The sequence below is a fragment of the Danio rerio genome, chromosome 19 (assembly GCF_049306965.1).
Source record: "Danio rerio strain Tuebingen ecotype United States chromosome 19, GRCz12tu, whole genome shotgun sequence".
In the NCBI taxonomy this organism is placed as follows: Eukaryota; Metazoa; Chordata; class Actinopteri; order Cypriniformes; family Danionidae; genus Danio; species Danio rerio.
Genome location: NC_133194.1, coordinates 41,461,807 through 41,478,810, shown reverse-complemented (window position 1 = coordinate 41,478,810; position 17,004 = coordinate 41,461,807). Strand labels below are relative to the sequence as shown.

Genomic DNA, 17,004 nt, shown 5'->3' with positions numbered 1-17,004 from the left:
TTTGATGAATCACTGCTTGCATGGTGGCTTGAATATGTACACAAATGTCTATTTTAAACAACATTCCACAGGCAATAATACAGAGTTAATTGTCCCCGGCAAATCGAGAGACACTTTTGAATATAGCTTGATCCATAACGAGTCTCATTTACATAAAAAGCTGGCACTGACAAGAAAGAAAAAAAAGATTAAATTGTGGCTAGGTTTGCACACAAATTACTCCACACAAAAGTGACGCAAGTGTTTAGTGAATTTGCCTTAAAAACGATTGATTAAACAGCCTTGACCTTGAGGGAACGCAGAATAGTAATGAAAACAGTCATAAATAATTACAGGAAAGGACTATTTATTTATGTAGACTATCTTTTTAATTAAGCCCGGGAATTCCTGTCTTAATTTAGCAACTCTTGTAATTATGCTGTGACTGTGGATTTTATCTTATCTTTTCTGCCTGAGTGGACTTATAAACTCAAAATGAAAGCATTTAATACATCTGCTTCTTTGACTTATGAAATTGAAGTACTTGCATACAAATAATCGCATTTGTCTTTTATTGTTTACATGCACTTTGCAAAATCCAAATCCATAATTCGCCTTTAGAAAGCATTTATATATGTGGCCAAAATTATTTGAACAATATTTTCATCTGTTAAAAATGCTTTTAATCAGTTATCAGTGATTTTGTTAGTAGTTTACAATCCCAAACATTAATTTTGCAATTAATAATCCTATGATAGTTTGTTTGTAAATAGAGGAGCAGCTTGTTCTTCACACAGAGTTCTGGGTCTGTATTCACAAAACATTGTATCTGATCACTCAAAGTATAGGTAAATAGCAGTAAAAGTTTTTTTTTTTTTTTCAGCTATAAGTTTTCTCATAGAAGCTGTTAATGAAAGCTGTTGAAACAAATGTTTACTAAGGATTATAGAGAAGTTTTTGCTAAGAGTAAAAGGTCTGACGTTATTTCTATGGATAATATTAACATGATTACTTACTATGCAAACAGCAATTGCTGAATTATAGGTGAATTGAATTAGCTAAATTGGTCGTTGTGTATGTGTGTGAATGAGAGTGTATGGATGCTTCTCATTGTTAAGTTGCGGCTGGAAGGGTATCCACTGTGTAAAACAAAGGGTTGGCGGCTCATTCCGCTGTGCCGACCCCTGATTTATAAAATAACTAAGCTGGAAGAAAACTAATGAATGATCTCACCATGGGAGGCATGGTGGCCCAGTGGTTTGCACTGTTGCCTCACAGCAAGAAGGTCGCTGGTTTGAGTCCAAGGAGACATTTCGACCTGGTGGTGTTTTTGTGTGGAGTTTGCATGTTCTTCCCATGACCGCATGGATTTTCTCTAAATTGGGCCGTATTGTATGAGTGTGTGCTGGAAGGGCATCCACCACATAAAACATATGCCAGAATAAATAGTGGTTTGTTCTGGTGTGACCGTGCCTGATACATGAAAGACTAAGCTGGAGGATAGTGAGTGATCTCACCATCATCCAGTATGTCTGGAAAGACATAAATAAAAAGAGAAATACTAAATCTTTAATAAATGTAGCAATATCTTCAAAATGCTTCAAGAAACTGCTAAATTGTTGCTAAACAGTTGATAAGCTGCTAAAACCTACTCAATATGCTCTTGGGCTCATATAAAATATATACTTAAAGAAATAGTAGTATGAAATTGTAGTAAAACCTTGTGGCCATAGTGTGTTTTTTTTTCTAATTTGCTTTCAGTTGGGTTTGAGGAAGGGGTTTGTGGGTCTATCGATAGCAGGCTGGTAAATGCAGGACAAGCCAGCCGGCTTCTCACAGACGCACTCGAGAAATACATGTAAATGTTACGTATGATGAGCAACCCTAATGGATTTGTGTACAAAAACAACTGCAAGCAGACGTCGAATCAGCCATGTATTTGACAGTTCCCAGAAAATGTAGACCTGATCACATACAATGGGGGAAATAAGTATTCAACAAGTCACACTTTTTCTCAGAAAACATTTTTCTAAAGTTGCTGTCGACTTGAAATTTTCACTGGATGTTGATAACAATCAAATAATTGCATATATGCACAGAAAACAAAACTAATTAGTTTATGAATTAAGTCATGTGTAATTTACACAGGGAAAAAAATGAACACATGAAGAAAGGGAGTTGTAGAAAGGAAGTGAAAGCCCAGACAGCAGCTAAAATCTCTCAGTAGTTCTTCAGCAACCATCCACCCTTCGTCAATGTAAATTAATATTTACTGCTTCAATCCAACATCTACATTAGCAGTATGATGAAGATGAAACCAAGGTGGACTTTTCAGCAAGAAAATGATCCAAAACTCAGACAAGGAAACTCTCAAAGATTTTCAGAGAAGGAAAATAAAGTTGTAGAATGGCCCAGCTAGTCACCTTACTTGAATCCAGTAAAAAATACAAAATAAATGTCAGATTTCATATACGAGACAAACAGAAACCGAATGCATGTAACTTTATTCTCCATACGAGAGGCGGCTTAAGCTTCCGTCACGAAAACAAAAAAACAAAAAAAAACTTTTATATAAAGTGCTAAATACATTTCAGTAGTTCAGTACTTTCTTCTTGTGTCATTCCATTGCTATTAGACACTTTTTTATATTTATATTACACAATTTTTCAGATTTTTTTAGTTTTGTTTTATTTTTATGTTTGTATTATTAAGGTTTTTTTTCCTTTTTACTAAAATCTGGTTCAATTCCACGTCAATATTATTTATACATATTATTTCCAGAACACTGTTAAGTTTATATTGACTAATATAAATCTGTATCTAGTGATGTCTATTGGAATAATGTGCCCGCTGCTCTAAAAACCCACTGAGAATATAGATGAGTAAAAATATACACCTATTCTTAGTGCTTAGTCAGTGGCTAAATTTAGAAATGACTTTATTAAGGTCAAATATTAGCAAGTCCTTTCTCATATGTGTTGAATAGGTTTGTACAACCATAAAGGTTCCTCTTATAGGTTATCCAATAAGGTTGTTTGGATGCACTTTAGTCAGTCTTTGAAACTCTTCAAAGGGCTCAAATACAAAAGAGAGACCTCAGTGAACTGAAAGAGCTCTTGGTAAATCATCACTTGGAAACCGAGATGAAATTATTCGTTGTGCACTTTGTAAAGCCAAAATGACAGTATACGCTGTTTATAAGTGTTTTCCCCTTTTGGAATAACATTAGGTGATAAATTGTGCATTTTTTTCTGAAATTCCGATTTGATGATGATTTAAATGTCTTGCTCAAGGGCAGAGTGGTAATGATTCATGGACAAAAACAGCCCTTTTTCATTTCTTACTGCTGAATAATGATCCAACTTTTGACAGGTTTTGTACAGCTTCATTTAACTGGCTTTAGTTGACTTTATTAGGCTTTGAACTTGGATTTTCCATTGAGGAAACAGAATGTTACACATATTTAATCATTTGTGCTTTTTGCTGTACACTGTTTGCCGAATCCATAATTAGAAGTTCTTCTTAGTCCGACCATCTGGCCTCAGCTGTGAGTTTAATCTGAGGATCAACATGAAGCTTTACAGTTTACATTTAACATTCCTATTATGTGTATGCAGGAAAAATAAATGTCATACATATGTGGTGGATTCTGATGTTCAGATCATCACATTGACACAGTACATGCACAAATGCTCCATTGAAATCCGGTGTAACATTTACCAAAATTATATAAAACAGCAACACTGTACTTTTTTCACTATATACTGTTTTGCATCTGCACAACTCTGGTTTTCATTGTATTGTTTACAAGTTTACTGTTTACTGTTTACAAGTGTTGTTTTAACTCATATTTTTAGATTATAGTAAATGTGTAATTGTATTTATTGTAATTTCATCTTAAAAATTCTACTTTTTGTATTAATATTATATGACATTATATGTTAGGCACCTGGGGTCTGAAAGTTACGCAATTTCCATTCTCTGTTTATCCTGTACATGTGGTTAAATTGACAATAAAGCTGACTTTGACTTTGATGAATTATGAATCGACAAGTATCCTGTTAAAATAAAAGGAGAAATAAATATTTAAACATAAAAATAATTTAAAAAAATATAACAATAATATTTTTTTTATTTAATTCAATTACTGACAAAAAGTCAATGTGTGTGTGCTACTGTAGAACACTGGATAACAGTGTTGGGGATATAAAAAGCAAAGAAGTATGTGGGTGCTGTGTATATAGTGCTCGTAATCAGTCAGAGGGATCTTAACCTGTGCGTATGTATCAGTGTATCAGCAGGTGTTGATTGGCTGATTGGCACTAAGCATCATGGTAGTGGTAGAACTGTAGTTCCCCAGCGATCTGCATAGGTGATCACGACATATTTTTTTCAAGACACTTCTATGCAGCTTAAAGTGACATTTAAAGACTTAACTAGGTTAATTAAGTTTACTAGGCAGGTTAGGATAATTAGGGAAGTTATTGTATAGCGATGGTTTGTCTTAATAGCTTAAAGGGGGTAATAATTTTATCCTTAAAATAGTGTTAAAAAAATTAAAAAACTGCTTTTATTCTAGCTAAAATAAAACAAATAAGACTTTCTCCAGAAGAAAAAATATTATCAAACATACTGTGAAAATTTCCTTGCTCTGTTAAACATAATTTGGGAAATATTTAAAAAAGAAAAAAAATTCAAAGGGGGTTTAATAATTGTGATTTCAACACTTTAGAAAAAACAAAACAAAAAAAACAACAACAAAAAAACAAAAACAAAGAGGAGCTAATAATTCTGACTTCAGCTGTATAAATATATATATATACACATTCACACACTTATATACACTTATGTACACTTATATGATGTTGCTTTAACTTATTTTAATAAGGTAATCAGGTTTCAACCAAAAGTTTCATACAAAGTTTACTTTCATATCTTTAGTTAGTTTGATTAATGTTGAGATGACTAGAAAAGTTCATTTGATTCAACTAACAGATTTAAGGCAACAATATGTATTTACAATATATTAAAAATTATTGAAATAATGTTACATTGTGATTCAGCTTGACAGATAGATTTTGTAAAATAAAAAAATAAAACATTTACAACTGTTAATGCTAAATTGTATTGTAATTTAAATGATTAAAAACTACTTGTTGATTGGTGGAAATTACAGAAAGTGTCTTTTTTTCTTTCATTTTTAATACTTTTTTTTTCAAATATATTGTATTATTTGAAATTACATCCAATTAAGGTTGTCCAATCTATTGAAACCATAAAACTTATTCAGTTTAACAACATTATATAAAAATTTAAATTAGAAAATAGTGTTGATGTCAAACATTTTGTATGCACTGAATGGCATGTATAAATACTATATGTATTCCTATTGACAAAATGATGGTGAATGAAAGTTACTCTTAACAATCAAATGATTACAATTCAAGTGCTTGCAAAATAAAATATAAAGGGTAACCAATGGGAATTGGAGTGCAAAGTGCGTTTGCTAGACATTTTGAGGACTTTTAAGTACACTTTAACTGAAATCACAATGGAAAGTATGTACAACAATGACGAGGCCCTAAAATTGTGTGTATGACAAGCAGATATTTCCAAACAGTTCATGAACAGACAGGATGACCCATTATAAGAGCAGAACCAGTGCGTTTGAGGACAGTTGTGGTTGTCTGAGAGCTTTTGGAGTGGGTTTGTCATTGACAAGTTTTCAATACTATTCACCATACGGTCACTCTCTCCTGCTGTCTCTTATGGAATGACCCAGTTCATTCATTCACTTTGTGTGTGTTTGTGTGTGTTTGTCACTATACCCTATCAACAGAGAGGCTGGCGAAGAAAACTGGGACGCAGAGAGCTGCCAAACGCTCCCATCGCCGGCAGTCTCCCACACCAAATGTCTGTGCAGCAAGCTGTCCACCTTTGCAGTGTTAGCGCAGAAAGCTAAAGAACCGGTGAGTGCTATCTTTATCTTTTGACACCACACTTCTTCTCCCCTTGATGGATGAGGCCTAGCTGCTCAAAATGTATGCAGTCACACTATATACTATAAATGCTTCCATACTTTGAGGATATTGTTGTTTGGTTACTGTTGAGAAGGTCAGTATCCCATCTGTTCCACATATGCTACATGCTACGGCTAAAGAAAGATCAGAAGCAGCGTGTTGTTGGCTAATTGTTTTGTTGTTAAAGATCTTTTAGAGGTAAGGGCGTAACATTGTGACCGTCAACACTGTTGGCGTGACATTTGATGTGATCTTGCCTCCATAGTGTGCAGGCTTCATATGAAAGCAGATGGTGGAGCAGGTGTTTCATATATCATGGTATGCATAATGCGTCAGGGTTTGTCTAGCTTGGGATTTCTCCCAGGTGTAGTTTAAAAGCACTGATGTGTTGAGGTGCTGTTGTTTTTCTGCGGTTATGAAGATTAATCTAACTAAAGCTGTGGTTATAAATGTGCGAGGGATCAGGGGAAGTGTTGAAAATTTTGATAAATTATGATAAAAAAGAAATATGCAATTGTTTAAAACTTTAGTATATATGGCTATAATTTATTGTAAATTAATAAATGGATTTGTTTTGTTTTTTGTTACTTTTTTGATGGAAAATGATAGTAAAAGTTATAATGTTTCAAATATATACTGCTCTTTAAAACTTTTTTTGCTCCCTAAATTAATTATGAGGAATGTTATGAACACCAAATGGCTGTGTTGCATTAGGATGATTTACAGTTAAAGTCAGAAATAATAGCCCTGCTTTTTTTTTTACTATACCTTTAATTTGGCGCTCTCTGATCCATAATAGACATAAGTCTAACTCTGATGTAGATTCTGCTGGAACAGACTTCCATACAATTGTAAGTACATACAGTAAATACAATTTATTTTTTATTTATTTTTATTCTCTTTAATTTTTATGTGTCTTTATATGTTTATACTCACGACATCAACAATATTTTCATTATTTTTATGACAAGAATATATATATATATATATATATATATATATATATATATATATATATATATATATATATATATATATATAGCTGAAGTCAGAATTATTAGCCCCCCTTTTTTCTTTTCTTTTTAAAATATTTTCCAAATAATGTTTAACAGAGCAAGGAAATTTTCACAGTATGTCTGATAATATATATATATATATATATATATATATATATATATATATATATATATAWTTTTTTTTTTTTTTTTTTTTTTATTTTATTTATTTATTTTTATTTTTTTTACCTTAACCTAGTTAAGCCCTTAAATGTCACTTTAAGCTGTATAGAAGTCTCTTGAAAACATATCTAGTAAAATATTATTTACTGTCATCATGGCAAAGATAAAATAAATCATTTTTACAGTATGTCTGATAATATTTTTTTTCTTCTGGAGAAAGTCGTATCTGTTTTATTTCGGCTAGAATAAAGCAGATTTAATTTTTTTAAACACCATTTTACGGACAAAATTAGTAGCCCTTACAAGCTATATATATATATATATTTATATTTTAATTTTTTTTTTTTACCTTAACCTAGTTAAGCCCTTAAATGTCACTTTAAGCTGTATAGAAGTGTCTTGAAAACACATCTAGTAAAATATTATTTACTGTCATCATGGCAAAGATAAAATAAATCGGTTATTAGAAATGGGTTATTAATACTAATGTGTTTAGAAATGTGTTGAAAAAAAATCTGCTCTCTGTTAAACAGAAATCGGGGAAAAAATAAAAAGGGAGTATTTCAGGGTAATACTAAAAAAAAAAAGTACAGTAACGTACTTTTATTTTATTTTATTTTTTTTGGAAACTGCATGGGCTTACGTTACATACCTGTTAAGTTTCATGCCAGTAATAAGGCTTTCCCTATAATGCAGTGATCTATTGTGTGTGTGTGTGCATTGAAGAGCTGCTGAGTACAGTATAGCCGACAGGTCAGGAACACTGACGCTATATTGTAGCATCTTATCTGAAGGCAGACACTGAATTAGGTGAACGTTTCTCTCTCGCGCTTGAACCACATCTGACAGTAGTATAACGGCTTTAACACACGTCTTTCAAAATCAAAGTTGTGGGAAAACTCCATAAGCCACTCAAAATGGTATTGTCAATCATTTTCGGATGAAGATTTACTAGTTTTAAACACTGTAAATGGAAGTTCTAAGCTTACTACCGGAAGACCCTGGACGCTATGGTGCCCTCAATGCAGCAACGAAGAGAAATATCTTTAGGTCATTTTCTGTAAAGCTGCTCTGAAAATCACTGTACAGTAAACTCTTTCCCACCATTGATGGGATTTTCTGGCAATTCTTATTCTCTTTTATTTCATTATTTCTTGGTGCTGTTCTTTATCCTAGTAAGAATAGAAAATCTCTACGTGGAGGATTTGGAGAAACAAGCAATGAATCCATTGCTTATGCAAATTTAAGCAATCAAATCAATGTTACTATATGACTATCCAAGCTCTGAGAGTGGATTTGATCTTCTTGTACTGTATATATGTGTATAAATAGTCTTTATTTATCATATTCAGATGTTCATAATATATTCTAGAAGCCAAAAAATGTTGTTCAAATGGTCAAAAACACTAGGAATGATTTTAATATCAAATCTTTTTTTATATAATAGTTGTGTTGGCGTGCAGAAACACAAATAGCAGTAAACAAATTAAGTGCGTTAGCTTTTGTTTATAATGTTCATGTTATTTATTTGAGTACCGCTAATGTTTTGATTCTGTGGTGAGTGGATATGTGTCAACTCTAAAAGGACTAGACACTGAGCTAGACATCTGTGATGTGGCTTTTTAGCTTTCCAGGTTAATGACTCATTCAGCCGCTTGTTATATTGACTCTGTGCCCTGTTTTCACTTAATGGAAGTGAGAGGCCACTCCAGGCCCACCAGCTGCTCTGTTTTCAGACCATCTTTCCCTCAATATACCTCTATCTGCGTATTTATCTCTCTCTAGATCGTTTTCGCTTTTCCGTCCTCCCCTCCCATCAGCATCAGTGAAAGGATACTGACCCACTTTAGTTTAGCTGAGTGTTTTTTTTCATCTGAAAGCACCCCCATTAAAGTGATTGATATGCATGGCAGGCGAAAGGGATGCTGGGAGATGGAGAACAGCCCTGAGGAATGGCCAATGTGGGGCGTAGAGCGTAAAGCCAGAGGCCAGTAAGAGTCACACAGGAGCTGGACCACACACTGCTGGCTGAAGAACCACTGACACTACACACACACACACACACACACACACGAGGGAAGAGAGAGCAGTGCTGGCCATAAGGCACAGTACTGTACAGGCTGGGGCATTGCGCTTTGGGTACAGGGAGACAAGGTGGACGCAATGCCAGATCTAAAAATTGCAGTGCTAAAAGGAATGCTGAAATAAAAAGAGGGAGAACTGGAAGAGAGTGCATTTTAAAGTCAGATATTGCATTTGCTTGGTTGGTGAAGGATATCAAGAGCAGTTCTTATCTATTGGGAATTGATTTAATTGAGCATAGCAGAATGTATCATTTGTAGGGAGTTTGATTGACAGATGATCTGACCAGTTACAGTGCTGATATTATGCACCACCACTGCTATTTATCATGTCTGTCAAACAAACCAAACAGTGGAATTACAAGATGTGTACAAGTGCTGAAATTTAGAGACACTCAATAAAAATGTAAATCTCAAAACTCCAACCTTAAGCCATATTTGTGCACATTGATTGAAGGATGTAAAAAAGAGCATGTGCTGGTAAGGTATGTTTAGATGCTGGTCTCAATGCACAGGAGTCAGGATCAGCAAATAAGCTACATTGAGAACAGCAAACCTGCATCAACACCTCCCTCACCAGCATATGCTGTTTTTTTTTCACCAGAGAAAGAAAGGAAAAAAGTAATAAGGATGCAGCATGTAATCAATCAAACTTATAATATTAAGTTAATTTCGTTTAGAAATCAGAGGGTCACATACCCAAAAATTTGATAAGGAAGCATACGGCAGCAGTGGAGATTAGAAAAGCACTTCAATCAGCTATACGTTGCGAAATCAGCCTTACGTTGCATATTCAATATTGTGTATTCGTAAGTAATACAGGTAGAACAAGTTTTGTTATGTAAATAGCTTTTTCAATGGTATATCGCAGCGGTATGCCAATTCAGTAATGCAAATCATGAATCTTGTGATCCCTATTATTAGCATAATGATACAAAGCATAAACACATGGCATTCTACATGATGTAAAAATAACCGAATAAACACAGTACCACTTGTAACATCTATGGCTGTTAAACATATCACGGAACTATAAAAGTGCAGTAAAGTTCAAAACAGTACTGACCAAAAAAATAGTAGGTTAACGCATTCTTTTGATTAACTTCACTGCACCCAACATCTGATCAATCCCTTGATTCTGCTTGTGCAAAATTCAAATATTTGCGCCTTGATTTGACCAGCATTTGACATTGGTTGAGGCACTTTGCGACAGTTTTGAGCTTGGTTCGGGCAAACTTCGGCAAAGTGTAAATAGCTTCTGTCAACAAGGTGGGCTATTTACACTAAATGCAAATAGCCACTCCAATATATATATATATATATATATATATATATATATATATATATATATACAGTTGAAGTCAAAATTATTAATCCCCCTGTTTATTTTTGTCCCCAATTTCTGTTTAATGCAGAGAAGATTTTTCTAAGAATTTAACACATTTCTAAACATAATAGATTTAATAACTCATTTCTAATAACTGATTTCTGTTAACTTTGCCATGATGACAGTAAAGAATATTTTATCGGTTATTTTTCAAGACACTTCTATACAACTTAAAGTGAAGGCTGAACTAGGTTAATTAGGTTAGCTAGGCAGGTTAGGGTAATTAGGCAAGTTATTGTAACAGTAGTTTGTTCTGTAGACTAACGAAACAAAACAATAATAATATTGACCTTAAAATGGTGTTTAAAAAATTAAAACTGCTTTTATTATAGCTGGAATAAAACAAATAAGACTTTCTCCAGAAGAAAAAAATATTATCAGACATACTGTGAAAATTCCCTTGCTCTGCTAAACATCTTTTGTGAAATATTTTTTAAAGAAAAAGTTTTTTCTTATCATAAAAAACAGGAAAATATTGTTGATGTTGTGAGTATAAACATAAAAAGACACATAAAAATTACAGAAGATTAAAAATAAATAAAAAATTAATTGTATTTACTGTATGCACTTACAGTATTATGGAAGTCTGTTCCAGCAGAATCTACATCTATATTAGAAATGTGTCTATTATGGTTCAAAGAGCTGCAAATTAAAGGCATAGTTTGCCAAAAAATACATTTACTAAATACTCACCCTCAAATTCCCCTAAATACTTGTATAAGTTTCTTTATTATGTATTTTTACACATTGTTCTTTATTTTACTAAAGATGATATTTTGAAGAAAGCCAAAACCATCTATAACCATTGACATCCATCTTCTTATAACAAGAGAAATACAGTCAGGTTTGGAACAAGTGAAGTGTGAGAAAATGATGACAGATGATGGTTGAACTATCCCTTTAAATTTACAATAAGTAATTTTAGAAGAATAGTATCAGATACATGCCTCCTTCAAAAGAGACTTGAAAGTGAAAGAAATCTAAAGAGAAAACTTGGTATATTTTGTGTTATAATAGGTTTAAATGTTCGCTTTGTTTTGAAAAATAACCACTGATTGAAATAAACTAGTGTTAATTCTGAGGAAATTCTACTGTGGCATTTCAGCATTTTAGTTATTGTTTTGTTTAACAGCTGTTTTCCCTGATCCTTACTGAAACTGACATGGAATCCAGTAAAATCCTGTCCCTGTAAAGTGTCTTGCTCAAGGGCACGGCGGCGCTGCAGTTATTGGGTCACTATATAGTGGGTGTTGGACTAGCAGTTTTTGTATCAGCAGTCGCATACTGTCACGTACAGTGTTCACCCAACAACGAAAATTCTGCCCTCCTTTACTCATCCATCACTTGTTCAAAATCTATTTGAGTTTCTTTCATCTATTTAACACAAAAGAAGACATTTTGAAAAATGTTGGTACCCATTGATTTCCATAGTACATTTTTTCCTACTATGAAAATTGATGGGTAGCATTCTTCAAAACATCTTATTTAGTGTTCAACAGAAGAAAGCAATTCATAAAGGTTTAAAACAACATGAGGGAGAGTAAAGTATGAGATCTTTTCATTTTTGGGTGATAGATCAAACAAAATTCACGTTTAGTAAAGAAACTTTACTACTTAAACTGTTTATGTCGGAAGCCAAATGTCACCAACTTAGTTTGGTTACCTGTATTCTCCAAAATACATTCTAGAAACAAAGTCATACAGTTTGATTACTTGATGATAAATATTTCATTCATTAATTCATTATCCTTCAGCTTAGCCCTTTATTTATCAGGGGTCACCACAGCAGAATGAACTGCCAACTATTCCGGCATATGTTTTACGCAGCGAATACCCTTCCAGCCACAACCTAGAACCAGGAAACACCCATACACTTTTGTATTCACACCCACTTAAACACTACAGCTAATCTAGTTCATCCAATTCACCTATAGCGCATGTTTTTGGACTGTGGGGGAACCAGAGCACCCAGAGGAAACCCACACGAACATGGGAAGAACATTCATAGTCCACACATAAATGCCAACTGTCCCAGCCGGAACTCGAACCAGCATCCTTCTTGCTATGAGGCGACAGTGCTAACAACTGAGCCACAGTACTGCCTTGATGAATAATTGATAAATAATCAGTTTTTTTTTTTGGTTAGCCCTTTTTTTTAATAAGTCTAAAGGGGATTGCGCTCCGGATGTGCCGCACTGCAGCAGTCTTGGCTTTATATAGTTGTCTGTATGTTGGTAAGCAAGGCGAACAGATTCTAAATGGTGTCGCTCTTGTACATACCCTCATAGAAATCTCATAACTATTCTAAAAGAGCTGTGCAACCCTTTTAAGTCATTGACTTTTGTAAAATGTTCAGTATACTGTACAAAACAAGCGATTAGTTGCTTTTAAAAAGTCAGTAAGCGTGTTACTTTTAAAGTGATTAATTGACTTTACTTAAAAATGTGTGTAAATCTAACACCTTAAAATTATTAAGTAAATGAACAATCTGCAAAATTAATAAAAAAAAAAAATAACAACAATTAATTAAACTTAACAGTTCCAAGTTAAAATGAAAAATTGACTAACATATTTTAAAGATAACTCATCTTGTCGATTTTAAGGCAACATGTTTACTCCCTTTATAAAGTATATCTAATCATTTATTACTGTGTGGTTATCATTTTACATTATTTTACCAAATTCTTTTTGAAATATGTTTTTGCTTTTGACTTAAATAGTATAGCTGTAGGTATTACACTTTAATATACCAAGGGTTTCACAGTATTTTAATATTGGTCTGTATGGCTTTCACTATTCTTAAAATATGCTGTGCCTTTTCTGATCAAGTTGCTTCCTAAGATATTAAAAGAATGACAGGCAGGAATGAAATAACAATTGATGGCTCATATCTGTGTCACCCAGGCCTAAAGCTGTAGGTCAATGCTTGCTAATCGACATAAATCAATTGTTGTCCCTCATAATGACGTCATTGCCTTGCTATTGGCTTTTGTGTGAATGCCCGGTGACATTTGAAAGTGCAGAGTAACCGATGCTATTAGCAAACAGTCTTCGTTCATTAGCTTGGCTGTGCGCGGGTCATCACATCTCCATCAGTGTGTTTAATGTTCTCCAGCATCTTAAAATTGCAAAGGGTCCACTTTAAAAAAAAGAGTTATCATATATATATACATATATATAAATATATATATATATATATATATATATATATATATATATATATATATATATATATATATATATATATATATATATACACAAGTAAGCATTGTTTATTAATCTAGTTTATGAATGAGTTTTCTTCCAGTAAAACTCACATCATAATATTGTGAATTGAAATGTTAGCAGTTTCACCGATTTAATATACTGATACACATGCATTTATTTGGCATCTTTGTAGTGTTACACATAAAATGAGACCACAGACTGAATAAATAGGTCACAGTTATAGTTACTAAAATCTAAACAAAGCAATTCAGGATCTATTACAGAAAAATCTGCAAACCGTTATTTTGTATTGCATATGTCCAATTGCAATCCTTGGATGCATTGCCTTAAGCTTAATATTTTGAACAAATGATTTTATTCAGTTCTGAAATGTGTTAAGAGAAGAAAATAGGCCCTCTGTTAATTACGGCTCAGTTTTCATATACGCTTATTGGGAGTCTTTGTAATTGCACAAATCTGATTGTAGAAATATGCAAGGTCGTAACCCTGTCTTGAACACTGGAGGGGAAAATTTATCGTCGTTTCTCTTATAAAGAAAATTAAAGGAAACTTAAACAAGTAATTTTTGGTGAATCAAGTCAATATAGTTTATACAGCAGTTTGAATTCAAAGGAGAGTTCAAGTCGAGTCGCTTTCAGAAATATTGCTGTTTGGTCATTTTATATTTCTTTCGTAAAGCAGTTGTCAGATATTAATAATTAAGCTGCTTATTTCTTACCTCACACCCTTTTACAATAAAAAAACTCAAGTGCTGGAAATCATGTTTGGAATCTGTCAACAGTAAAATCTGTATCTCAGTCATTTTGACATTGATGAGCACTGTTAGAGCGCTGAGCCAGAGCAGCTTAAACATTTAACTTCTCAATTTTTTCCATCACCCTGACACCATATTAAATATTTGGCTATTTCTAATTATTTAGCTCTGTGGCTCTGTTATCTCATGCAGTTTATGTAAGGGCAGCTACAGTGCCTTTCACAAATATTTGCACCCTTGTTAATTGTAAGCAAAAAGCTGTGGAAAAAAAAGGTCTGTATTGTTTAAATTCGAAATTTTTTGCTCAAATTTAACAAAACCACTCCACTCTCATTGTGAGCCAACAATTGCAAACACAGTAGTTTTATCAAAATATTTAGTCAAGCCTGGAATTATTAACACTCCTGGGGTCCGTTCTTCGTACGTGGATTACTCAGTTAGCTGGATTTGGATATTGACGATTTGGCACGATCCAGGATCGTTTCGTTCTTCAAAGCTGATCCGAGAGTTGTTGTCATGGCAACAGATCTGCTAGGTCAAACCTGATCGGGAGCAGGTTCAATTCATATAAACAGGATTAGATCGGCTCAGTTCAAGCAAAGATAATACAGATATTTTCTTACAGTAAAAGTTATATACACTTGGGAAAATAGTAGTTTTTAACTATATATATAAAGTTATAGTCATTAATAAAATAAATAAAGTTTTACATATTAATAAAACGTATGCAAGCTGCATCCTCGAAATGAAAATACAAAGACTGCCACGTGGTGGTGCAAAGAGAAAACTTTTTGATATGAACTTTTTAGATCGCTTTAGTACAAATTGTGTATAATAGAAATGCACAATATGTGACTTTTTTTAAAGCAATAACACATTTCAGCAGTCATAAACATGTTTTGACAGTTAATATGCCAGTGATTTGATGCTTTACAAAAGTTGCAGACACCTTTACCAATATCAAAATGCTTTTGGAAACAACCAGTTATTCTTTACACCGATTAAAAAACTGTACTATAATAAAGAAAATCTTTTCTAAATGTAGAACTAAATACATTGATTTGCATTGAAATACATGATGAATACTCTTGACACATGACAGTGTAAAGCCTGCAGCTCACAACAAATGTGGAAGGTTATTGCGTGTCATATTTAACAAGCCGTTTACTGCTAATTTGATGTAATTTTGCTCACATGGATAATTGAATATTAATCAGATGATGTCATTACGCTGCTGTGCCATCAGCCAATCGTTGCATAGCTGATCATGATTTCGAGGATCGATAGATCTGTCCTTCACAACACACGCAGCGATCTCAGATCAGTTCGTCCTGACATTCTAATCTAATTCGCGAACTTGTTTGAAGAACCAAATTAGCGAGAGATCAGTTATCAAGATTAAAAGATCCAGGATCTGCCAAATCATCTTAGATCATTTCAGCGAGGTACGAAGAACGGACCCCTGGCAAATTCAGACTTAAAGTTTTTGTTCAAATGTAAATAAAATCTGATGATCCTTCTTGTACATCATCTTCTTGTGCCATCTGATGCCCTCTGGTACACTGAAGCATGTGTAATTTCTAGTATATATTTAAAAAATCTAATAAATCGATTAATAAAAGTAGTTTAGGTGGAAGTTATATGCCTGTAGGGCACCTTTGCGGAATAAATAAATCTTCGGTTCGTTACATAAAAAAGGAGGGAAATAACATGTGGACGACAGCAGCAATAAGTTTTAACAAAGATGCAAAAGGAGTTGCCCAACTGTCCACAACAAGACCATTATAAGAATGGAGTCTGCTTTAGCTTTGTGCATCAGTGACTGTAGGAAAAATTCTTGTCTGAGAAAAGTGTATAAAGTATGTAGTGAAAGTTTTACAGCCTTAAAAAATCTACTGTACAATAATTTTAAAAATAAAGCTGACTACTTTGCGGATTTCATTTATTGCAGGTTATTTTTTTTAATAACCCCTGTGATTAACTCTGGAACACTATAAATATGTGCCTCACTTATAGCACCCTCATAATATCATATAAGCAAATTATTTGTTGTAGTATATTGATGTTTTACTTTGTAGCACAGGTGGGTGACATGACCTGCCTTTTACAGGACAAAAAAATATAAGGAAACACAAAGGCCAAACTCATTTAGTCATTCGTCACAATGAATAAGACTAAAGAACAGAGCCGTGGTTTTTAAGCATCACAAAAAGCATCACAAAATTGAAAATCAGAAAATGCCCATTTCCTCTCTCAGTGAAGTAATTAAGAAACCAATCAGCCAATCAGCCCGGGAGAGGACGTTCGTTTATGTTGTGTCCGAACAATTTCCAAGAATTACATCTGGAGAACTGCAGAAATTAATTGGTTCCTCTTG

The 17,004-nt window shown here is 33.4% G+C and overlaps 1 protein-coding gene across 50 annotated transcripts in view; it reads left to right on the top strand.

Moving 5' to 3' along the window:
• Window positions 1-17,004, top strand: part of adgrb2 (adhesion G protein-coupled receptor B2) — a 550,430-nt gene that overhangs the window by 407,719 nt on the left and 125,707 nt on the right. For all 50 annotated transcript variants that reach the window (XR_012395197.1, XR_012395196.1, XM_073931885.1 and 47 more), the window contains one exon: window positions 5,819-5,948. Coding sequence is in view for 48 of the 50 variants with exons in the window: in XM_073931885.1 (XP_073787986.1) it covers window positions 5,819-5,948 (130 nt within the window). In the remaining 2 variants the exon portion in view is untranslated. The remainder of the gene's footprint in view (window positions 1-5,818; window positions 5,949-17,004) is intronic.